Source organism: Budorcas taxicolor, chromosome 22 (genome assembly GCF_023091745.1).
Source record: "Budorcas taxicolor isolate Tak-1 chromosome 22, Takin1.1, whole genome shotgun sequence".
NCBI lineage: Eukaryota > Metazoa > Chordata > Mammalia > Artiodactyla > Bovidae > Budorcas > Budorcas taxicolor.
Genome location: NC_068931.1, coordinates 35,284,604 through 35,310,548, shown reverse-complemented (window position 1 = coordinate 35,310,548; position 25,945 = coordinate 35,284,604). Strand labels below are relative to the sequence as shown.

At 34.2% G+C, this 25,945-nt stretch overlaps 1 protein-coding gene across 1 annotated transcript; it reads right to left on the bottom strand.

Moving 5' to 3' along the window:
• ESCO1 (establishment of sister chromatid cohesion N-acetyltransferase 1) lies at positions 1 to 24,930 on the bottom strand. Its single transcript, XM_052660550.1, has 9 exons — positions 23,398 to 24,930; positions 20,095 to 20,209; positions 18,515 to 18,575; positions 17,485 to 17,599; positions 14,581 to 14,712; positions 6,240 to 6,329; positions 4,270 to 4,413; positions 1,429 to 1,616; positions 1 to 220 (listed from the first exon to the last, which is right to left on the bottom strand). Exons 1-9 carry the CDS (start codon positions 24,928 to 24,930, stop codon positions 73 to 75), a joined length of 2,526 nt encoding a protein of 841 aa, XP_052516510.1. The 3' UTR covers positions 1 to 72.
• Between the last annotated feature and the right edge of the window lie 1,015 nt (positions 24,931 to 25,945).

Below are 25,945 nucleotides of genomic sequence, written 5' to 3'. Positions count from 1 at the left end.
TCCTGGTTTAAGTCAACAACCAATCCATTCTCATCAGTAGATGTCTTCTGATACTGCAGGCATGAGTTTATGTTAGGTACTATTTTGTCCGTTAATAAAATTATATACCAGAAACTGACCAGTGCCACAGTACTGTGTTGCAAACAGTTTTCCATCCGGAGTAGGGTCTGAGAAAGCAATTTCCTCTTTACTCAAGTATGAGCCATATATAAAGTTACTCCTGTTTAAAAAAAAAAGGGGGGGTAGAAGAAAAAAAAATTAAATTATTTTTAACCATTAAAAGTGGAAAAAACCCGTAAATAATGCTGTATATTCTAGAAACTTAAAAATAATTGTTTTGTAAAAGCAACAATGGTTATAAAAACATTTACCCAATACCTTTTCATGATAAAAATACTCCAACAACTCTGAATAGAAGGAACTGATAAAGAGCAACAAAAGACATCAAAGTTAACAGTTAAAAAAAAAAAGACTGAAAACTTCCTCAGACATCAGGAACAGGGTAAGGCCATACTGCTGACACCTATCTATTATCAAGGACAATTAGACATTAGACAAGCAAAAGACGTGAAAAGCAACCAGGCTGAAAAGGGAGAAGTAAAATTATCTTTTCACAGATGACATGATCTTTTATATACAAAAATTCTAAGGAATTCACAAAATAACAGATCTAATAAAACATGAGTTCAGCAAGTTTCCAAATTATAAAATCAATATTAAAAATTAATTTTATTTCTATGACCAATTCAAAATGAAATTTAGTAAACAACACTGAAATACATTGTAAATACTCAGTAATCTAAGTAAAATACTTAGGATTAAATTTAACAAAGACATGCAAGACCTAAAAAATGAGAACCATAGAGCACTGTTGAAAGAAATTAAAGGAGACCTTACTAAACAGAAAGACATCCCATGATTATGAATCAGATGACTTAATGTTGCTAAAATGGCATTACTCCTCAAATTGATCTACAGTTAGTGAGTTTTTCTGCAAAAATTAACAAGCTGTTCCTAAAATTCATATGCAAATACAAGAGACAAAAAAAAAACCCGTAATATTTGGAATCTCTATCCCTTTGATTAAAAATCAAGCAATATGTATATATAACTTTGTTTGTATTTTCCAAGTCTCCTGTAAATGTGTTATCATATTTTCATACTTTAAAAAAAAGAAAAAAGGAATAAAATCAAGAAAAACTATTGAGAGACTGAGATTATTTACAAATATTATTCTTAAAAATTTTCCTAAAAGCTAAACTCCCAAGAAATTTCCCATACTTCTTACATACTGACAGTCTTATGCAAATTTTAAATTAATATAAATAAAGGTTATACATTTACGATGAACTAAATGTCAATCTTTATATAAAACTCTGCTTAAATGCTAACTACTGACAATGACTTGAAGGATTACATCCAAGTTACCTTAGGCATTCAATCATGCGAGAAGCGATTTTCTTCCGACGCATCATGCTGAACACCCATATGCGGCTGATCCCACAGATTGCAGGCTCTGGCAATGTTGAGCAGCACCAGGCTTTTTGCCTTTCAAATCTGACCTTTTCTTCTTCTGACCTGATAACTGGAAGTTTTTCTTCTATAACTCTGTAGCCCTATATGCAGCAAAATTGAGGGGAAATTCGTAGGTGATTTTTTAAAAACTGAAGTATAGTTGATTTACAGTGTTGTGCTACTCTCTGCTATACAGCAAAGTGAGTCCGTTATACACATATAGACATTCCTAAAGGGGGAGGGGGGGCAGGATGTTTAAACTGAGACTATTATTAAGCAATTGTCTCATACTGACCTTTTGTGAGGTCATCACTACGTCCATCTGGCTTCTTAACAAACCATAGGAACCTTTGGTTCCCATGAGAGCCTTTTGCTTTCATTTTAGAAAATAAACAGACCTGGATCTACATTCTGTTCTCACTTATTAGTTATGTGACCACGAGATGAAGTTACTTAATTTAGCTTTGGGTTCCTTGCCTATAAACTGGACCTCTCCGCCATCTCTTTCAGAGACTTGCGAGAGATTAAATAAGGCAATACAAAGCACCTGGCCATCACGGCTGGCACATAATAGAAGTGAATGTTAATGTTCTCCACCTCCCATGTTCTAGGGCTAGCAGCGAAAGTACATGTGGTGAACTCAGCAGTCACAACTGTTTCTGTGATAGCTGTCATCGTTACAGGGTTCAAAGCTGTGCAGAATTGGGACTCAGGATGGCAGAGGAATCAGAAGTTTAGGAAGGTCCTTTCCCTACACTCCTATCTCTTAAAAATAAAAAAAGTACTTTGAAAAACATACATCTCTTCTGCCAGTCTAGTGGTCAAAAAGGGACACCACCAGCCTTTTGACAGAATGAGGTACAAAAGTTAAAACAATTAGACAACACAACTGAGAGTTAACAAAGAATAAACAAGCAAGTACTGCACAGCTATGTTCTAATATAAACACTGCGACAAGTCATTTTTGGAACTGGGTAGAATAGGAATTAAAAAACACACAAGGGTGCTGAGGTCCCTGGTAGTCTAGGGGTTAGGACTCCGTGCCTTCACTCCCACGGCCCAGATTCAATCCCTGGTCAGGGAACTGAGATGCCAGAAGCCACGCAGCAGGGCCAAAAAACCCCGCAACACGCGCATTTATCAAAGAACATTCATTATAAACAACCAAACAAACAAAAAAAAACACTGCAAGAAACAGTCAAAAAACCAGATAGATGTCTGCAATTTTTTTTGAATGCTTAGTCATTTGCCAAACAAATTTAAGAATACTCTATATAAAATTTGCAAATACCCTTATCACTGTGCAAATCTGACTTCAAATATCTTTTTCCCCTCCTCTAATTAACTTCATTTGTTTCAATGATCAATTCTGTCTGAAGTTATGTCCCACATAAAAAGTGATACTTCCTTCAAGTGGGTACCTTACTATTAACCCTCCTCAGGAGTCATATATCATGCTAGCTGGATCGAATTTAAGGGGGATGAGTTGCTAACGACAATCCTTAAACACACAACAGTTATTCGATACACACAGGAAGCACTTTGACATATTGGTAAATCAAGCACAACATTGCTGATATCTTTTAAAAGTGGGTCAATCAAGACTCAGAGACCTATCAAGTGGACAAATGATCAAGCAAAGAATAAATCTGGGGCAATGGAAAAAATAAAGCCAAAAGATGTGCACTATGCAAAATTAACTCAATTACAGGATGGCAAGTTTCTATGACTTAGTCCTTTTATATCAAATTTATATCTCCAAACTACCTTGTCACCTATTTATTTAAATCAAATTTGTGATTACAAATAGCAAAATTCATAAACTTACACAATGTCAAGTTGAATTTTTTTTCAGATTCAATTTTTATGTAGCTTAATATATCGACATTAATCACACATATGTCTTTCAACTCTGCACCTTATTAGAAAATTTTATGATGAAGCGTATATACTTGCAGGCAACTATTAATATACTAAAAAATATCGACTAAACAAAAAGTCAAGTCCAATGTACACTGAATTCACGAGCAAGACTCAGCTGAAAATAAGACAATTCACAGGAGGTCTACCTCAAGGTGAGCATGATTAGGAAGTCCAAAGTCTTCTGTTTTCTTAAATTGGTCTAACTTGGGACCATCTTACAATATTAATATACCAATTCTACTATAATCTTATTAGTTGTTTATGTTTGGCTCTTAAATACAAGCCAAGTCCTCAACAGAGCTCAACCAAAGAAGTGGTAACCTAATGCAGGGGTGGGAAGTTTTTCGTGAAGGGCCAGGAAATAAGTATTTCAGGCGGTGCAGCATAACTGACCCCTTGCAACTACTTAATTCAATTTCTGCAGTGTGAAAGCAGCCACTGACAATACTTAAGCAAATCGACATAGCTATGTTACAATAAAATGTTGTAAAAAACAGGCTAGATTTTGCCTTCTGGACTATAATCTGGCAACCCTTGATTTATTTCAGTGCTGAAGGGGACTGAGACAGACATTTCATTAGTAGCCAACAAGCAAACTTCCTAAACAAAATTTAATACTACTTTTGATTTGTAAAATGTTTATCTTATATTTACTGACTTAAACAAACTCCCATGCAAGACAACTTCACTGTAGTGAAAAAATTATGCATAGGAGTTCTCGCATTCATACTCTTCCTTACACAGAATGTTGAAAAATTTACCAGAATGATGTTATTGCTGTAACTCTTTAAACACCAAGCTACATACAACCATTCTTTAAAAATCACTTACCCACTGGATATGTTCTGCAATTAGACAACCAACTACCTTTTTGTCATTAGAAATAAACAGAAGTGTTTTTGTTCTGGAATAGCACATGAGTGGAGCCTGCTGGAAACCTAAATCATTATCAACCATCTCTCTAATCTCGTCAACCTGCCAAATAAAGAAAAATTATTATTTTGTAAACAAAAGCATTTTATATACGTAAAAATATGCTCTATTTCAGTTCAATAAATTGAGCATATTATTCCAAGCAGAACATCCTCTAAAGAGTGCCTCTGAATGACTATCCTGATCACTAAATGTTCTTCAAGCTCTGTGGACCAATCTCCAAAAGGAAGAAAGAATGGAGAGTAATGTCAAGCCCAGTAGTCTGGGAACAAGAGTGAGAGCTCCTCTGATAGGTAATAAGGACACTAAGGCTTCCCAGTGTAAGCATCACGGAATGGAGCACTGGAGAGAACTTCACTGGAACCTTAGCCAGGCAGGCCACATTGTTCTTAGAAAGCCTTAATTTGTACTCTCATCAGTGGAGTGAAAGTGAGCACAGAGAAAAGGCATAAATGTTTATTCCTTATCAAAAGTTTATAGGGCCAGATATTATGCAAAGCACTTTATGAGTATTATCTAATTTAAATCCAACACCTCTTACAGGCTGATAGTTTCTCACTTTGCATATGGAAGAAATAAAATTCAGAGGTTAAATAACTTTCCCATGTCAGATATGGGACACTGGGAACCAAAGAGCTGGGATTTCTGGGATTTGAGCCCATAATGCTCAAACTGCTTCTACCACTTTACCTCCTAGAATTCTTGTCAAGGTCAAATACGATAAGCTCAAACTTTTGTAGGTATTCAAAGTCAAGATTTTTATAGGCACTCAAACATCAGTTCCTTTGCCAGTTAAAAAAAATCTGCAAATATTCAGTCCAATAAACATTCATCTGTGACACTAAGTTTAAAATGCAAATGACACCTTAAGGGGGTTAAGTATTCATACTTCTGAATTGCAGAATACCATGTAACACATTCCTTATTCAGTGATGAAAACCCAAGTCCTCTTAATCCTAGAAAAAATCCCACAATGCAACACTTGACTCAGTTCCTAAAGGCAAATGACTCACAATTCTTTGGATTTTTAACCTATTATGGGTTACTAACCAGTAACATAGTGCACTGTAGGTTACTAAGAACAAGGATATTAGAAATTTACTCTCAGAATAAAATGACATCTATTAGTTTCAGTTTTACAAATTATTATTCAGATTTGTATTTTGATTCTTAAAATCACTTATGTGGCACTTACTATGCCTTCTATATCATTACTCAAATTTCTGATAATATGAGATACTAATCAATCCACTAAAAATTCATTTCACATATGCTAGACAGTAGTCATGTGAGGATATGAGAATTGGGCCATAAAGAGGGCTGAGTGCCAAAGAATTGATGCTTTCGAACTGTGGTGGTGGTGAAGACTCTTGAAGACTCCCTTGGACAACAAGGAGATCAAACCAGTCAATCCTAAAGGAAATAAGCCCTGAATATTCATTGGAAGGACTGATGCTGAAGCTCCAATACTTTGGCCACCTGATGGGAAAAGTCGACTCATTGGAAAAGATCCTGATGCTGGGAAGGACTGAGAGCAGGAGGAGGCGGGGACAGAGGATGAAGCGGTTGAATGGCATCACTCACTCAATGGAGATGAGTTTGAGCAAACTCCAGGAGATAGTAAAGTACCAGGAAATCTAGTTTGCTGCAGTCCATGGGGTTGCAAAGAGTCAGACATGACTTAGAAAATCAACAACAAATGACACACTACAAAGTTAAAGCATTCATTTTTCAGTTGGGTTGTGACTAAATGCTTATTTCTTATTCTCAGAATGGGGTGTTTAAACGTGCTCTGCCAGCAATACATTGTACTCTTAAAATCAGCTGCGAAATTATTCATTCTGTGTGAAATTTCACTGGAAATTTACCTTTTTCAGGGCATACTTTGGATCTTCAGGAAGAACCATTATTATCCTGCCATCAGGATATTCAGCTAGAATTCTTTCTTTTTTCCAACCCTAGATATATATAAAAAAAAAAGAACAGAATTTATTTATCACATTTCATATATCATATTCATGTACAATAAGAAAAATACATCAATGTGTCTAAAAATTACAAACATGGAAAAGTATATATGCTCATCAATGTTTAAAAAGACATGATAAATCAGCTAATTTGTTAAGCACACACAGGTACAATTAAAAGCTAATTTCTTTCTACTATTCACTCAGTGATCTAAGACCACAAAAGCATTTCTAATTTATCATTTTCCATTTTAAATTAATTTTGAAAATCACACAGCAAAAGCAAGCCCCTTAAAGTCTGTGACTCCCAGAACCTAAAGGATAACTCTCCCAGTTTCTTGGTAAGAGAAGTAAAGTCTTAAATTTCTCTGGAACATGGTTACCTCCACAAACAAACACTCGTGGTTTTATGTCTGGCATGCCAAAGACCTCCAGGAGGTTTTAAATGAACTGATTTGCATGCAGGAGCCCAATATGTAAGGAATAGTTTTTATTCTTATTGATCACAACTATCAAAAGTCACAAGAAGGATACTATAAAAATATAACTACCTTCTAAGAATCTAATAGGGAAGGAGAGGCTACGTTGTGTGTATCTGAAGTTAAACATACTCAAAAAAAGAGAGGTAATAAACTCTTCTTCAGATCCACACTCGTGGTGATTAATGAGCAGAACCTGCATGAAAAAAAAAACAAAACAAAAGCCACTTAAATCTAGTAAGATGGGACTGAACCAGAGGTTAAAACTAGGAGCTTTGAGGTTAAAAATAAGTACAGAAGGAATGAGCTTAACTAGTTGTTCCATTTGTCTTACCCAACCAACTTTAAATAAAAAGGTTTTTCAAGAAGCAATGTGTTTATCTTAAAGAAAACCAGCATCTTTCTGAGATTTGTTTCAGAGTATTAAAGCTCAATGAAACCAAGAAAAAGGCAACAATATTTTTAAAAAACACTACGGCAGGTCTGAAAGGAGATTGATTTTCCTAAATGATCCAGAATGGTCTTTTGGGAAAGGGTAGTTTCTTGGTTGGGGACAAAAAGTCTAATAACAAACTTGGTATAAACAACTGTTTGGATTAAAGTATTTAAAACCAGAATTTGTTTAAAAATAGAGCGCCCAAAAGTAAAGCAAAGTCAGATGATTATAATTAGGATGGTCACGTGTTCCCAAAATTTGAAAAGAAAAAAGGAGCAGAAACAATAGTCACAGAAGTCATTTTTTTTCAAATCAGAAATGAAATCTGAATCATATCCAGACTTGAATATAGGTAAATGTTTTGAAAAGGCATGCGATATCATCCTCTTTAAAAAACAAATTTACATTAATGTTATTTTGGGGAAAAGCATTTAAAATAAATCTATTTTACACAAAATGAAAATGGAGACTTTTCATTTTAAAAACTAAGCTACAATTTCAATGAAGATTTAGAATTTAACTAACTCCAACTTATAACAAAGTCATAGTTTCCTGAGCTGAATTATCTAAAAATAATTTGATAAGTTACTTTCCTGTTGTCTTTAAAAATAACAATACTGGCCAACATTATACTGTACCATCGGCACTAGATAAATTATTTTGCTTTATATATTCAGCACTATATAAATTATTTTGCTTTACTGACTTTTTTGTACAAAATTTTCTCTTGAAACAAGTTGAGACTTGCATGTTCATACAGAAAATGTTTCACAATTGAATTTGATACAATTTCAAAAAATGTTTTAAACATGGTTGTTTTTTCATGTATGTGTATAAGCAGGAGGAACTGCAAAGGGCAGAGTTATTGCTGCTTCAGTTTCTAATACCCATGAAGACAGCATATTTAAGAGAAAACCTTAAGAGTTCTGGATTAAAAGTTGAGGGTTTAAATCCCATTTCTTGAGTTGCTAGCAATATAATCTTGGGCAAATCACTGCAACCCATTCTGTTTCCTGACCTAGGCCATGGACAAAATAGCTGTCATCACCCACATCACTTAGTAGTTTAGAGAACTGCTTTAAGATGATTCCTCACACAGAGGAGCTATTCAGAAACTCTTAGTAATTTCCACTCTACCTTCCTAGTGGTGTCAAACTACAATCAATGTACTACTTTAAGAAAACACAATTAATAAAGCCCCCAAAGCTACATGCAAAAATAAGTTCAAACCTTGGACAAGGCAAAGATGAAAGAACCAACATGGCTAAAAACTGTCAAGTAAGATACTAAAGACATTTATATGCCTCAGTTGCAGTTAACGCTTTCCTGGAGTCAATAACCACATGATCCTCCTATCTTTAGAGAATTTAGATGAGATGAAGTCTGTCTGCTGCTTGAAACTGAGGCAGAGGCTGTTTGCTGAAGGTTGAATGTGATTTAGAGGAATAACCAAATAGCCACAGCTTTCTCCAAAGATATAAATTTCAATGCAGTGCCTTTACACCTTTCACCTTTAGCTCTAAGATGTTACACACAGCCCTCTGCTAGCAAGTAGTATTTTCCAAATCCCATTCTTAATTCACCCATCTGGCTGCTAAAAAGCAGAAAGCTTTACACTGCTAATAGCAATCAATGATCTTTTTTTTTTTTTTTTTTGCCCTTTGCTGTTCTATTCTAGACTTTAGAGTCTCAAGAATGGAAGAGGTTTTCCTCTTTTTCTATTTGAACAAGATTACAAGTGAAAACAAAATACACTGGGTGGTAAATGTACTGATGTATATACAATTGTCAAAATTCATCAATCAAACATTTAAGATTTGTGTGTTAAAATTATATCCCAACTATAAAATTTCCTACTAATCACTTCCATTAAAGGTTGAATGGAAATACTCATGAAAGAATACTCTGAGAAATAAAATCAATAACTAGCTTTTCAAAAAGACTAGCAACAAATGTGGCAAGGGAAAAAAAACCTAGAGGGAGAATCTTTAGATTAAAAGACATTTAAGAGACATACCAACCAGTGCAATATATGGACCTTAATTCAAACAGTACAGAAAATTATGAGATATTTGGGGAGATTCTGAACCCTGAGGGAATAGCTGATATTAAGGAATTAAAATTTAAAGGTGTGATTATACTCTTAAAATCTTGTTTATTGCTATGCTGAAGCTGAGTGAAAAATACATGGGGATTCGCTATTTGGTGGTGGTGGGGGGAATGGGGATTGAACTTTATTTTGGAAAATTCAAATCACCCAATTGTCAAACTGTGCCAAAGGTCCAAGGCTTACGCAAATACCATTTATTCAGAAGTGAAAAATGAATGTAAAATGAATCCAGCTGGCAGAGTGATTAGACCTGAGGGTGAGACAAGCATTGACTGCAATGGGGGCACAAAGGGGCTTCTGAGATACTAGTGGTGTTTCTTGTCATGTGGGTGTTCACTTTGCAAAAACACACCATTAAGCTGTGCACTCATTCATTACTTGTGTACTTCTCTTTACAAGCTGTATTTCAATTAAAATTTTATTTAAGTTACTAAAGGAATTTGAAAAACAGACATTTTAGTTCAACAGCAAGACTAACAGTTGTTATTTGTTTAAATAAACATACTCCAAATACCATTTTTAAAAAATTTTTAATCTTCAGAAACAAAAGTAAATTCAAATTAGCTCATTCAAAATTCAGTCACATGCTCTATTTGACAGTACCCATGGCACACAGCATAAAAAACTTCAGGAAAACTGCATGAAAGAAACATATTACAGACTCTTGAAATACGTAAAAAGATTTCTGTTGAAATGATTTTTAAAAGCAAACGTACTTATGAATATTTTAAAAGTCAGTAAGACTGTACACCAAATTATAAACTAAGGTTATTTATGTGATTTAATTTTTTTCCTTTTGGCTTATCTGTATTTCCTGTTTTTTTCTACTTTTATAAAATGGTATAATAAAAGTATTAATATACCTTAACTATCCCCAAACAGAAGGTTTTAACTTCATGCTTGGTTACTGTGCAAAAATAATTTTGTATTAACAATACTGTTAAAGATGTGTTTCCATGTTCTCTTCAGGCGTACCACCTTTCCAAATCTCCATGTGTTCACCAACCCCTCTCTGAACCCTGTCCTGGCTTTTTGAAGGTTTCACCGGAGGTGGGACTGATTAAATCATTGGCCACTGGAAACAGAATTCAATCTCCAGTGCCTATTCCCTCCTAGGATCACTGTGTGAGAACTCAAAGTTCCAACCCTCAGTAGCTGGCTCCCATCCTTAGGCTAGTTCCAAAGGTCATCTCATTAACATAACAAAACACATTGTATCCCATCTCTTAGGAAATTTCAAAGGTTTTGGGAGCTGTGAGTCAGGAACTAAATAAATATTGTTCTTATAAATCACAGTATCACAAGCACTGAAGATGATTATCTGAGACTAGTTTGAAAGTGACTGAGGTCAATTTATTTCTGAACTAAATTTAATTGTACACACAATATAACTGCTGAAATTAAAATAAAATAATTAAAACCTAGTATCTTATATATGTTAATTTGTGGTAAAGAATCCACCTGCAATGTGGGAGACATGGGTTCGATCCCTGGGATGGGAAGATCCCCTGGAGAAGGGAAAGGCTACCCACTACAGTATTCTAGACTGGAGAATTTCAACTGACTCTAGTCAATGGGGTCGAAAACATGACTGAGCAACTCACTTATGTTCAGCTAACAAGACATGAATGATATAATTGGTCTATTAAAGCATAATTAAGCACAATGCTTTCTGAAGCTAACCTTCAAATTTGTTAGCTATATTTATTATCACTAGAGTATTTCAAGATTCATGGTTTCCCATTTTGAATGACTTAACCACTAAAAGCAAGCCAACCTGTTTAAGTTAATCTTTCATAGTTTGACAGAAGGTATTCAGAAAAACAAAAGTCCCATGACAGTGGTTTTTTTCACTCATTGAATAAGTCAGGAATAAAAGAATATACACAAGAATTTAAGTGTTACTTTAGAAAAATCGGATTCAATTCTAAAGATGCTTTAAAGACTTCATTTTGTAGGTATGCTATGACGGCAGGATCACCTCCAGTGTACTTCTCTCATTCCCTGCAATATTTGAACTGAACAGAGGCTAGAATCCCTACTCTTCCACTAAAGCTATTTGTTTTGATAAATCTACTTGTAGCAGCACTAACTGAACTCCTTATGACAATTCAAATACTCTACCTCCACAGTGACATGTAGCATCTAGCAATATGTGACAACGGAGCACCGGCTGGTGTGAATGAGGACCTGCATTTCTCATTTTCGGAGGCCTGGTGTTACCAAACTGGACAGTGCAGCTATACAGCCAACTAGGGATTGGTCCAACCTTTCTTCAAAGCTTCTCTGGTCACCAAGACAGGAAAAACAACCCATCTTCTGATCACCGCTCTACCAAAGTAATTATCATTTCTAAACTGAAAAGTTAATCTATAATTTAAACAGTTAATATTGATTTATTGCTTTAATAGCTGTTTAAATCTTTTATTGTTAACTTTTCATTTCTTTCAGGATTTGTTCCTAAATTTGCAGGCCAAGGGCATATCCAATACCCTGCATGTAAGGTCCTCCACAATGCATTCAGTCATATAATCAACTCAAAGGAGGTTAAGTGAAAGACAGAGGTAAAGAAGGATTAAGTCAGGAGTTTTTCTGCAAAGAACCCAAAATATTATTCCTCTTCTGCATTACTGAAAGTTTATAATACAGCTGAATTCTGGATAGTTCCTTGCTTGGCAATAAGGCTGAATGCTCTTGGGGGAGTTTTTCCTGTTTTCTCCTCACACCTTTAGGAAAACACTTCATGAAGGGAAACTGAAGGGAAGCTAGGTCTAAACCAGAATCCAGGATCCCTAGGAAGCTTTAAGAGGCTCCTTCCTAAATAGTTTCCAGTAAGTCACGTAAAATACACTTCCACAAATGGGGTCAATGAAGCAGATGGAGTACAATGAAGGAATACACAGAGAGCACTGTCATTTTTCTCCCCTACCCCAAGTCAAAGAAAATACGTAAGGGATAAAATATTTTAGTCAACTAAAAGTAGGTTCTGCGGCATCAATTTCTACTATGACTATATAACTTATATATTATTTTAATCTTTTGAAAAGAAGACTTCAGACATTTTTACCTGTCATAGATTATCATCATGAAATAATTATAAGAAAAAATTTCTACTGTCAAGAAAAACTGCTTATGTTATAGACAGTGTTTGATTAAAATAAAAGAATTAAAACTTATTCTAATTTATTCTATTTTAAGCAGTAAAGAATTAATTCTATATTAAGCAGTACAGAACTTTATTCCCAATCCCTGAACACTGCCCATTTAAAATTAAAAATATAAACAAAAGCCACAGCACAAAATGACTTCTTAGTTCTAAGTGCTTCTCTCCAAGAAACAGACACGACAGATAAACTGGCATTTAAAAAATTTAGATGTTTCATCAAACACGAGTACTTAATGCAAAAGCACAACACTAGGTGCCCAATAGAAGATTCACGTAAGTGATAACCCAGAATCCAGAGCTGTGGTCACAGCAGAACATCTTTAATATGGGTGTGCTTTTTATCCTCTCCATACACTAAAAAAGAATGCTACAAAGTTCTGGAGGAGTTTCTACCTTACAATCTATGTATATCTATGTTCGGAAACAACAAAAGGTAAGAACGTTAACTTTGATGTTAGCAAAGGATGGCCAACTGCTAAACTCAATTCCTTCTCTTGAGTTTATGTCAAAGTAAATAAAATAACCTTTAGCTCTGTCCCATCAAGAAGGGGGAGAGGGGGGTCTGGGGCAGGAATCAGTCTTCCTTAAGTTGCTCTGCTGCTTTACGGACTTGCAAGAGTCAGGATTTGTTAAGAAGTGATGCCTCCACCTTGTTCCATAAACTAATTTCCTTTGGTGTTGTGGAAGAGCAAAGTACATTATCTCCTGGTTGATTTCCTTACAATTGGTCTCAGAAATTAAGAACTTCCCTTAAAATAAAGAACTAAGTCTTTTAAACCAAATTTCTTCATAATTTTTGGAAACTGGCTGCAAGAATCAAATAATGTAACCTGAGCAGAATACAATTCTACCAGATTGATGGATGTAAAATAAGTATTTCTGCCCCAGAAGTATTCCATAATTTAGCTACCTGAAGGCCTATTTTTCTTTTCAAGTTGTAAGGATATTAACAGAGTCAAATTGGAAAAGGACAAATTTCAAATGATAAATAAATTTCTAGCTATATTCTATGTCCACACACCTTATATTTTATTTAGTTAAGTGGGAGGAGGGTGTGTGGGGGGAAGAGCAGATGGAATAAGGAATATAAAGGATCACCACAGCAGGGAACCAAAAAAGGAAAACCCCACCTATCTTGGGAAGAAGTTAATTGAATAAATAAAACCACGAATATGAATTCTTCAACCAAAGATAAGGATACAAATTTAACTGAAGCCAATCGAGACCTTTTAAATCTAGTGCCTATGTGAAATGAATTGGTGATCTCAGTTCAGATATCCTGGAGGTCTTATTAATGTGAGTGTACAGTACTGAAGGTAACATGTATAAAATAAATTCCATTTCAGATACGGGTAAACAGCAATTACATTAAATTACTATTTTCACAAGATATCTGAAATGGTTCAAAATTATTTAAAATTTTGCTATTTCCAAAAACAAATATTAAATAATACCCATTATGCCTCAACTGCACATACATTAAAATATATATACTAAAACATATTTACTTTGTGGGATTTTTTTTTTTTTAAGTATACTACAAATACTGAGGTTTTAGCCATCAAGAATTGTTCTTTAACTTTAATAAGAAAAACTCTTATGTTAGCAAAGAGAAGGTAAAGGAAATCCCCACACAATCTATTCGGTATAATATATACCACTATCAACCCCCCCCCCAAAAAAGTTGTGTCAACCTATTCTGAATACTAAACAGACTTATCAATAGTTAACAATTAAAATCAAAGGCAATTTAAAAAAATACTCAAGTTGAAGAGCATCACTTGTTAGAAGAGGTACAATAACACTTTAAAAATAAAACAATTTAAAAATTAAGTTAAATTTTAAAATCCCACAACATACACCAGCCAGAATGAATTTGCTGGGTGGGTTTTATGTTTGGCTTTGTTTTAAAAAATAAGCCTGTATATATACTACAAGGGCTTTGTGTATGGTGCTCTTTTCTAAAGACAAAATTTTTTCAATGACTTGAATCTGACAATTCATCTCTAATGATCCGATTCTGCGTTTTAGAAGTCATGAATTCCACTTACCACGTATTTTACAGCACTTATAAATTGATTGTGGAAGAGCAGATGCTGTGTTTCATCCTCTGGATTTGAAGCAGTGTAAAGCATGCCACAAACATTACAGGAAACTGCTCCAAATCTTTTTTGTCCTGCATCCTATTTATAAAAAACAAACAGAAGGGTTTTTTTTTCCCCCCACAAAAGAATAATTTGACAATATCAGTCTCTAAAGTTATAATGTGAACACAGAGCAAGAACTGTTTAAAACAACATTCCATGTTGATGACAAAAATGAAGATGCTAACTTTCAAAATCTGTATGTAATTTTATTGAGAATTGTTTTCCATTTTAGTAATCATTCACTCCACACCATTTAATAACAACTGAAAAGAACCGAGAAAGTATCTCTAACACTACACTTAGTTATAAAGCCTCAAATGGCAAATACTTATAAATGAGAACTAGTATGTATTTTGTATCTGTGATAATTTTACCATTGAAGTTTAGAAGAAATGCTTCATAGACTTTTTTTTATAATGTCTTCAGTATTTTCTCTTTAATAGTTTTGTTCTAGTTATATTAAAAAGAGTATTTTGATGTCACCAGAAACTCTTAAGCAAAGGTAAAATTAAACATTCTCTATTTTCTTTATATCAAGTAAGTATGAAAGACTGACTATAATCACCTATACTCCAGTAATTCATACTTGTGCTGCAGCACAGTAACTGGTCACAAAAGGTTTTCTATATTTATCCTCATTTAAAAAGACAAATTACAGCAATATGACCTAACTTTAATATTAATTTTAAAAGCATAATTCCTTTATTCTTGCTGCTCTGAAACTGGGAAATTTCAACTAATTACTAAAAACAAAAAACAGAAGATAACTATATCCTCGTGCCTTACAGCTAGGGCCACAGAGCAAAAAGAAATCAAATGGTAAATGAAAGACTGCATATAAAACTGAAGGGAAGCTCATTCTGAAAGACTGAAACTATTGACAAAATATTACCTGAAAATTCAGGGAGTTAAAAAAAACTGCTTGAATTATGGTCAAGATACAAAACATTGTATTTACCACGTTAACCATTTTTAAGTGTACATTTCAGTAGTATTAGGTACACTCACACTGTTGTGCAACCAATCCACAGAATTACTTTTATTTTGCAAAACTGAGACTCTAGGGACTTCCCTGGTGGTCCACTGGTTAAGACTCCACACCTCCACCTCTAGGGTCACAGGTTTGATCCCTGGTCAGTGAACTAAGACCCCACAGGCCGTAAGTAGTGGTCAAAACACAAAACAAAACAAAAATCCCTGAAACTCTATAGCCACTCAACAGTTCCCCAATCCTCCTTCCTCCCCAGCTCCTGGAAACCATCATTCTGCTTTCTATCTCTATGAATTTGATCTTTTTAGGCACCTTTCATAGAAGTAGAATCATGTAGTACTTGTCATTTTGTGACCGACATTTCACTTAGATAATGTCCTCAAGGTTCAATCACAGTATGTGTCAGAATTTCCTTCCTTTTTAGGCTGAATAATATTCCACCGGCTACATACACACCACATTTTGTTCAGCCATCCACCCACTGGTGGACTCTTTAGTTGCTTCCACTCTTTAATTGCTTTAGTTGTGAGTAACAAACACAGATGTACAAACAACCTCTTCAAGCAGGCAGTTTTCTTAGTAATGACTAAGTATCTACCTCGGTTTCTTTTCCTCACTGGTAAATGGAAAATAATAGTCGTACCTATCTCATACTTTCTTCTAAGGCTTAACTTAGTTAATATAAGTGGAGGAAACGGAACAATGTACTGAAAAATATTAGCTGCTATCGTGATCATTAACATCATCATTACCATCAACTCTTGACCAGCATTATCCAACAAAAACGTCATCCACAAAGGTAATTTTAAATTTACTAATAGCCACATTAAACTCTGCAGAAGCAAAGCAATAAAATAAATATTTAACAAGACATATACCAAATGTTATAATTTCAATGTACATTAAATATTTGTAAAACTTAGTGGGATATTTTACATGTTTTCTTGTACTCATCTTTGAAACACAGCATATGTGTTTACACTTAGAGCATACCTCAATTCTGGTGAGTGACATTTCAAGTACTCAACAGTCACATGTGGCTACCACACTGGATGGTGCAGCTTTAGACTCTACTTGTCTAATTAATCCTGTTTCACTATCATATTGATTTGACTACAGAAAAGTACTGAATTTGATGAAACAACTTTTCCCCTCACTAATCTTTCTCAAAAAGATTTCTAGACAATTCTTACAAAATTATCCCCCCATATTAAAGCTAGAACCAATTATCCAGTACCAAAAAATCTGATTACTTCTGTCAACTGGAACTACATTAAATGTTCCTATTATTTTGGGTTTCTTCATTTTTTTTATTTTGTGCTCACTCATTCAAATTAGATTTTTCATCAGTCAAACTATCTCCCTCTCTTTTCTACCTTGCCACCAAATTGTACTTATTTTCTATTTCAAATTAACTACTGGTTTATCTTCCTGTAAAATGTAGTTTTACAATTACACCATATACTAAAATATACATATTTAAAATCATCTGTATTTATTAAGTTCCATGTTATTTTAAAATTTAAACCAACTACTAAAAGAAAGTAGGGATCAAATGACACATTTAAGAAAATAATGTGAAATAAAGTATCAATCTGTTGTAAATAAAACTAGAAGTAAGGAAATTTGAATTTTTATTGTTATAGGATGGAATCACTGAGAGAGTGGCTGTCATAATACCAAGAATTATTTCCATAATGAAGAATTACAGCGACAAAAAGGCTCTGTAGGGGAAAAAAATGAACTTATTCCTTGACAATGTGCATAAATAAGATGGTGTAATACATTTTAGCTAAAAGGTCAAGTTGTATACTTACTATGATCAACTGTTTTTCATCAGCTTTCTCTGCTTCTTTTAGTTTCAAGTCTTTTGGAATTGTTATCTCCAAATGGGAATTACACTTGGGCCAAGAATGATTTGGTGGTATCTCCCTTTGAAAAAACAACCAACCAACCAAACAACTATTAAATGTTATAGATCCATATAATTTCAAATCACTGGTAGAAAAATACTTAGGATTTTCTATACAACACTGTGACAAAATTTCAAGGGGTGTGGGGGCGGGGAAATAACCTTTTAAAAACCAAAAGGAAACCCAAAGAAACATCTTATTTACAACATAAAGAAAAAAAAATGTAGTACCTACTATAGTATGAATAAGTTTTAAGTTTCATAGTTTCAGCAATTTGAGTCACTACAGTTTGTCCTAAATACTGTTTTCAGTAATCAGTAAAGCAAAAATGTCATACTAATTTATTTTGAAAATAAAGAAACAAAAAGCTTTCAATCTACTGAAACACTTTTACATGTTGCTAATATGTATCATGAGGCTTTTTGGGCAAAAGGAGCACTCTCATATATTGTTGCTGGGAGAAGACTCAACCACTTTGCAAGGAAATTTGGCAAGGCAGGTTAAATCCTATAGCTATGAATTTATCCTAGATAGAGCCACATAAGTGGACAAAGATAAGCGTTTATTGCAGGACTTTTTTTCTGACAGAAATAAACTAGAAACAACCAAGGTTTCAATAGAGAACTGCTTCATAAACAATGGAACATGTGCACAATGAAATCTAACACAGAATTTAAAAGAATGAGGAAAGAAGGTAGAAAATATCTTTTCTATCTTCCATAACACACTGAGAAAACACTAAAAGCTGCAAAACACTATGTGTACACACAGGAAATAAGAAGTACACTAAAAACAGAATTTCTATCACATCTGTGTGAAATACTGATGATTACTAATGCAACCTTTCAAGGGAAAAAATTCCCCAAACTCAAAACTTCCAAGTATAAAATCCTGAAGTTCTCATATTTATACTTATATTAATCTAATACCTTACCTGTTATCACTCATCTTAGATGTCTGATTACAGAATATACTGTGCTGTTTGGGAATTGAACCTGTGATTTAATAAAAAGATGGGTTATGTACTAGCTTTGTACTAGCCCTCCACCTAACAGTTAAAAATTATCATGAAGAAAAACAACCTCAATGCACTAAATGCTTTATTTTTAATAAATACCATTTGTTAAAATTAGAGTCACCTTTCTAGGAATTTCTCTGCAGAGAAGAGGCAAAACAGCTCTACAGAGCTACAGAGAGATCTAATACTAGATTAACAGTGTGTCTTTAGTTTCAGCAATAATTACTAGCACTGAACAATAAAGGAAATTGTTTAAATGCTTTAATAATTGTTCATAATAATGCTTTCATAGTTATTTAGTCTCTAAACGGAAATAAAGGAAAACATTAGCTTAAAAAAACCTGTAGTCTCTGGAGTTTTAATCACATTGGTGGTGGTTTAAGTGCTAAGTAGTGTCTGACTCTTTCGTCTCCACGGATTGTTGTCCGCCAGGCCCCTTTGTCACAGGATTTCCCAGGCAAGACTACTGGAGTGGGTTGCTATTTCCTTCTCCAGGGGATCTTCCTAAACCAGGGATCGAATCTGCACTGCAGGCAGATTAGATTCTTTACCACTGAGCCACCAGGGAAGTCCTTTAATCATATTACTAATCAAATAATGCAATAACAATTAATTTTCTAACAAATAAATGCATTTCTGGTATTCATATTATACTTCCCCTTCCCCCACTAAGGGCGTCCCTGGTGGGTCAGGGAAATTTCATGGACAAGGAGCCTGGTGGGTTACAGTCCATGGGGTCACAAGAGTCAAACACACCTTAGCAACTAAGCACTCCTAAGTGAAAAGGTTAAATGACATATGCGATGCAATCAATTATATGAACTCAATATTTAGGAATTTCTCTTCTGTATCTCCTGGTGCTTCATCTGATGTAGGTGAACAAATTCCTATTCAAGAATTCAAAGATTATATTGCCCAATTTTTTTGGCCACGCCATTCAGCTTGTGGGATCTTAATTCCCCAACCAGGGACGGAACTCGTGCCCCTGCAGAAAAGGCGCTGAGTCCTAACCACTAGACTGCCAGGGAATTACCCTCAAAATATTCATTAGGTTACAAAAATAAAGTGTTTTATGGTAAAAGTGAACAGACTATAAGAACTGATTTAAATCAAAGATACAATTAGTAAGATGGAAAACTGAGTAATTAAGGTTTAAAGATAAGAACCTGGTAAACTAGTCATTTATACTTGAGAAATAAACTGCCATCATTAATTTAAGCAATTCACTAAATAACACTTCTCCAGAAAGTAAGTTCACAAACAAAATAAACGATTTAAAAGCAAAGTAGTTTTGGTGGGGAGTCAAAGAATCACCTTAAGTACTGTACACAACCCAATCAACAGACACAATTCTCCCCCTTCAAAGGTTATCACACATTTGAAAAACTTAAGCAATGGTTAAAAGGTTTATTTGATAGTGGATATAGTCTTCTGTTATGCTGACAAAAAAAATCTCTGACCACTGTGAAATCTAAACAATACTTTCAAAGTATTACCTGGACATTTATTCTCTCCTGTATCAATTTTTCCTTGACTGAGCAGAGCTGAGACAGTAGTGGCATTTTCCACTGGATTGTTTTCAAGCTTAGATTCCAAACATAGGCTGCAATTCTAAGCACATATAATCCAAAATGTTAATATTCACTTTTGTATCAACCTTTAGGTCTTACTACAATATTTTCAGTGAATTTTAGCACTATACTAAGAAAATTTAAGATCATATATGGAGTAATTTACACAAGATATGAGTCTCTTTATGATCTCCCTACAAGCTACCCTTCCTCTCAGCATCAACTCTTATTATTCCCCTTCATGCTAGACTGAAAACTTTACCTCTCCCACAGATACACTCCATATCTGCCGGCTCTATGCTTTTTCTGGGTTTCATCTACCTAAGTCCCACTGTCCATTACAATAGCCACTGTCACAGCTCATTATTGGGCACTTAAAATGTGATATGACTGACCTGCGATTTACTGCAGATGTAAATCACCTACCAGATTCTGAGGTATTAGACAAAAAAAAAAAGTAAAACACCTCAATTTTTAAAACTCATGACACATTGAACCATTATTTTTACATGACAAGTAAAATATATTAACTTTACCAATTTTCTAAAATGTGGCTAGCAGAAATTTTTAAACAATTTATGTGGCTCACACTTTATCTCTACTGAACAATGCTAATCTACAACAGCTTACCCCTGTATAAACTCAAGTCATTAAATATTAACCCCTTCCATCAAATCTCCTCCAAGTTTTCCATTCCTTTTTCCCAAATTTCCCAATTACCTCATCCATCTTTCATGCCCTTATCACTTTCTATTTTGAATTATTTTTTTATTAATCTCCTATATACTCTTAAGTACATACGCATATGTATATATGTAAGTATATTTTTGTATATATATATATACTTAAGTATATAGTTTCAAGTATATATTTTTTAATCTCCTAATACTCTTAGGAGCAAGACTTATTATATTTATCCTTGTATCTCTAAGAGCTCCTAAATCAGAACTCTGTCAAAGTAGATACTCAATAACTAACAAAGGAAAATAGTGCAAACTCAAACATTAGCTATCTCAGAGGAATGGAAATGTGGTGGTGAACAGATAATTCTTTTGTGTGTGTCTGTATCTATCTGTATTATAACTGTTACAAAGAACACATAACACTATTCTTGAACATTACATTTTTGAAATATGAACATTTTTGTCATTAAAAGGTAGAAAAATTAAAAAATAAAAATAATGACATGTTAGTAATCAATCTCCATTAGGAAGCTAGAATTACCAGTTTTTTTTAAAAAAATCATAAAATAATTGAGCTTTAAAATTCGTAAAATCTGGGAGGGGGGTTCAGGATTGGGAACTCATGTACACCCGTGGCGGATTCATGTCAATGTATGGCAAAACCAATACAGTATTGTAAAGTAAAATTTTTTTAAAAAAAATTAAAAATAAATAAAAACAAAAAAATAAAATAAAATTCGTAAAATCCAAATACTTTAAATTCAGCCCAAAGAATTCAGAAGGCCTATCAGACAGATGCTTAGCCTTACTAACCATCATCATTTTTCAGTATTTTTGAGACGGACACCATGTAGTAAAAAGAAGAAAAATTGCAGACAGCCACAGAAAAAATTTTCAAATGGTGTAAAGTCTGCTTTTTTACACTCTTCTACTTCCCCAAGTATAAATCCAGCTAGATTCTTAAGCCAGTCAATCTCAGTTGAAAGCCTGGCTCCATCACTTACATGCTACACAGATCTCTAAGCTTCACTTACATCTCTAAGCCTCACTCTCCTCACCTGTAATACGTGGATAGTAATTAAACTCACACTGTAGAATGTGGTGACAATTATATGAAGCTCTCCTTTGCTTAATAAAGAAGCAGTATTCATTAAACAAAAGCTATTATGATGGCTTCACTAAACATCTTAGTACTTAAGGGAAGAAGAGAAATCTCTAAGTGACTAGTACAATGTAAGTTCATTAAAGGCAGGACACAGATTTAGCACGGTGTCTTGAATGCAGCAGGCACTCAATATGTCTTGAAACGGTATGTTCAACACCACATCTCCTAACCACTCTTTATGATAGTGATCACATTGTTGGTATCAGTGAAAAAGTTGGAAACAACGTAAAAGGGCTTTCACAGAGGAAACCATAAATAAAGTGCGGTATATTTTTTTACAACAATTAAAATACCCATGTATCAATGAGAATAAACAATGATCTATTTTGGGGGCTTCTGACACAAACCCTGACTCCTTACTCACTCAAATTTGCTTCTAGACTGAAATGCCTTGAAAGAGAACTTTAAATCACTTGTAAAACTTTCAAGTGACTTTTTTTTCTCAAATGATCTTCTTATATCCAGAGTATGTCACTGTAGAAAGAATTAAGGACTGAAAATCAGGACATCTGAATTCAAATCTCTCTGTGCCACCAAACACATGGCCTAACCCACATTCTTCTACCGCTCTCAGCTTTCTCATTATAAAATTAAATAACTGAAACAAAATTGGTGGAGTTTTAAAAATCAGTGTTATAGTGCTAAAGTTCTGCCAACTGATTTTATATATTGATATTTTAACTACATCTTAATTTGGAAAGAAATGGTTCAGCTGCTTTTATAAAGTTTCAAAACTACTTCTTAGGTAATCAAGTTTCTTCCAGCTATTTAGATTCTGTTTTTCAATTTACTTCCCCATTTACAAACTTTTTGCCCACTATAATTTTATTCTTAGCCTGAGGACTGAATTATTTACATCCTTCAGGCATTTATTTGCCAACTGTTCAAAATGGCTACACAAGTCAAAGCAAAAGGCATTTCTGCTAGAAATATTCAAGTTTTATCAGATGGTGAAAAGTTGACTTGTGCCAGATGAAGTTATTTTAACAACTTGATCAGAACTGAGCCCAATTTCAAGTTCCACATTTTAGTCTCTCACTATGCAACAGTTTCTTTGGTTATAATTAATAGAAAAAGGAAACAAACCAGTGTGTTAAATGAAAATGAAAAGCTAGAATTTGACAGGTTTGTGCTTCACATAAAATAAATATGAAAATAAGGAAACAATGACAAGCATTCATGTAAATATGACCCATCTAAAGGAGTCAGTAAGTTCTATTACTCACTACAAGACTGGGTTAATGAAACTCTCACTAATTCCTTACCAAATAACTCTTCCATCTTTTACAACTTAATTCTTAAGCTAAAGTACATTATAAACACTTAATTCTTATCAGAAAATACTCAGACACCTTCAGATACATAATGAAAATAGATTACCTTATCCAGTGTTGATTCAAAAGCATCTTTCTTCTGCTTATCCAATGGCTGGTCAGGAGGTGGTTTTATCTGATTACCCAAATGACAATTTTCAGGAGCCTTTTGGGGGATCTTATTCATTTCAACTGCAATATCATTAGGTTTAACATCTTCAGAATTAACTTCTTTCATTTCTTCCTGCTGGCAAGCTTTATTTTTATCACCATATGGTTTTGACCCTAAAAATGTACTTTGAGTCATTTGCTGATGCGTTTCTAACGCAGGTAGTGAAAAACTGGTTCGTAATAAGCCCAATTTAGGGGAAAATTGAGAGTCTAATTTATTTTGCTGCACAGAGTTAAATTTTGAGAGTTTAATTTTAGTCCAGTTGGAGTTCTTTTTAGTTGAGTTGTTTATTCCATTTAGTATACATTTCACAGGCTTTGTTTTTCTACTGGGGAAGAAACGATTACATTGAACGTCCTGATTCGTTTCCTTCTGATGAAGTATCTGTCTTTCAGTCTCTGCCTCTTCCAATTTTATTTCTGTAGGCTTCTCCTCCTTTACATTTTCCATTTGTGAAGATTCCTTTTTTACCTCTACAGTATCTGACTCAATTTCACCAGCAATTTCTTCACAGAGCTGGAGAATGCTCCCGCGTTTGCTTATTCCTGCTTGCTCCAGCCCATTGTCTACCGTTTGTTCAGGCACTGATGGCTGTGGACTTTTTTGGGATTTTGCACTAGTATTCACTTGTGCGTGAACTGACTTCTTTATCTCGTTCTTTTTAGAGACCACTGAAGCAGCCACTTTGGATCTTTTTATCTCAGAAGCAGATTTTGTTTCTTCTTTTCTGGTATTCTGCAGACACTTTTCAGATCCTTTTACACACTGAGAACTAGAAGTATAAGCCGTCTGATGCTCCATTTTGCGCTTTTTTCCTTTGGGGGAATTGATCGCTTCATTAGTTACAGAATTTTCTTCCTCTTTAGAATCAGGCTTTATTTCCAATACTTTTCTTTTCACATGTTTCTGATTTGTTTTAGCTTTATTAGATTTACTCTGAGTATTGCTACAGTGCTCTTTTTTTGTGGGTGGCAAACTCTGTTTAACTGCTTGAGCCTGACCCTGAATTTCTCTACTACGCAGAGACCTTGTTGAAACCTCTGTTAGCTGTTGTAGTCTTTGTGATCTCCGGTTCAGCTGTTCATTTGATTTAGGGATTTCGTGCACTGATTTTTTCTGAGATATTTTCTTCTGTTTTGTAGATTCCTGTTGTGAATGTCCCTTTACAGTCACCATATTTTTATTAGTAGATTTACTGGCTCTTTTATCAGTGGATGCTGACCTTGTGCTCATGCATGTTCCTAATTCAGGCTGATTTACTTTACTTTCATTGGAAGATTTAACCAGTGATTTTATAGCTTCCTTTGGATCTGATTTTTTGGCTAGATTCTTTTGAGAACCTTGAACTTGTGTTTCTAAATTCTTATCTTCATTCTTTTTAATAACACTGGAGGAATTTTCTTTTGATTTCTCCTGAATGGACATCATTCCTGAGTAAGGTCCTCCTTTTCTGAGTATTTTCGAAATTTTTGTGTCCTAGTAAATAATAAATGCTGAATGTCTAGTATTATTACTGAGCAGGTCTAAAAAAATCAACTGATACTGATACACATTTTCAACAAAAGACTAGTCTGCTAAGATTTCTGTCATCCTTATGGCATGAAGGCTGAATGATATTTGCTTTACTTTGGACAAGGCAATAGATATTTGAGAAAAATTTAAATCTAAGCTGATATTTTCAGAATTTTTTATGACAAAAATTTTAATTCAAGTTTCATCTGTTTTGTTAATGTTTCAATTAAATTTGTTTTCAGGCCTAGGCCTATGACTGGAGAAGTTATTTATCACTGACCTGTCTGTTTTGACAAAGTTTTTGAAAATTTTTTTCTTCTGAAGTCTACAGTTATTGGACTTTGATTCATTAGAAACATGTCTTACAGCTAACACGTTTCTTTCCTTGTTTGCTAAGTCTGTTGATTTAAAGTTCTTATTTAACCACGTCCGTTTAATAAAATACTCTATTAATATAGATTTCCTTTTGTGCTGCCATTTCTGGAAAAATAAAAAACAAACATTAAATTTTGTACAATCCAAGCATTTGGCAATGCTAACACTACAAAGAAATAACCACAACTTACAAAAAATGTTACTCTCTCTTTCAATTACTGAGTGTGTATACTTAGAATACACTTTAAAACTGTATAAGCAATTGTTGTTGATTACACAGCTGTAAGCTGCTGTGGGTTAGGCTTTGCTGTGGGTGTGGGTGGGCTTGGTGCCTCAAAAGGGGTTTGGCTCCATTTTACTGTTTGTGTTTCTTCTGGGGCCAAGCTGAAGGGGCAGCATACTTAAGGCTAACAGAAAAAAGTATCCTAAGTATAGTCTTATAAATCGAAAACCTGTCTTAAATAAACAGAGAATAGCTGAAAATCAATCTATTCCTTGAGGTTACTTACATTTCCTTTCCCACAAGAAACATGTGATCTTTCAGCCACCATAACTC

Coding starts and splice junctions, on each gene's coding strand:
- ESCO1 (XM_052660550.1), bottom strand. CDS start 24,930: ATGATGTCCATTCAGGAGAAATCAAAAGAAAATTCCTCCAGTGTTATT. Junction 17,600..18,514: donor TCTAAGATGAGTGATAACAG/GTAAGGTATTAG, acceptor GTTTTTTCAAAG/GGAGATACCACCAAATCATT. Junction 14,713..17,484: donor ATGAAAAACAGTTGATCATA/GTAAGTATACAA, acceptor TTTTATAAATAG/GATGCAGGACAAAAAAGATT.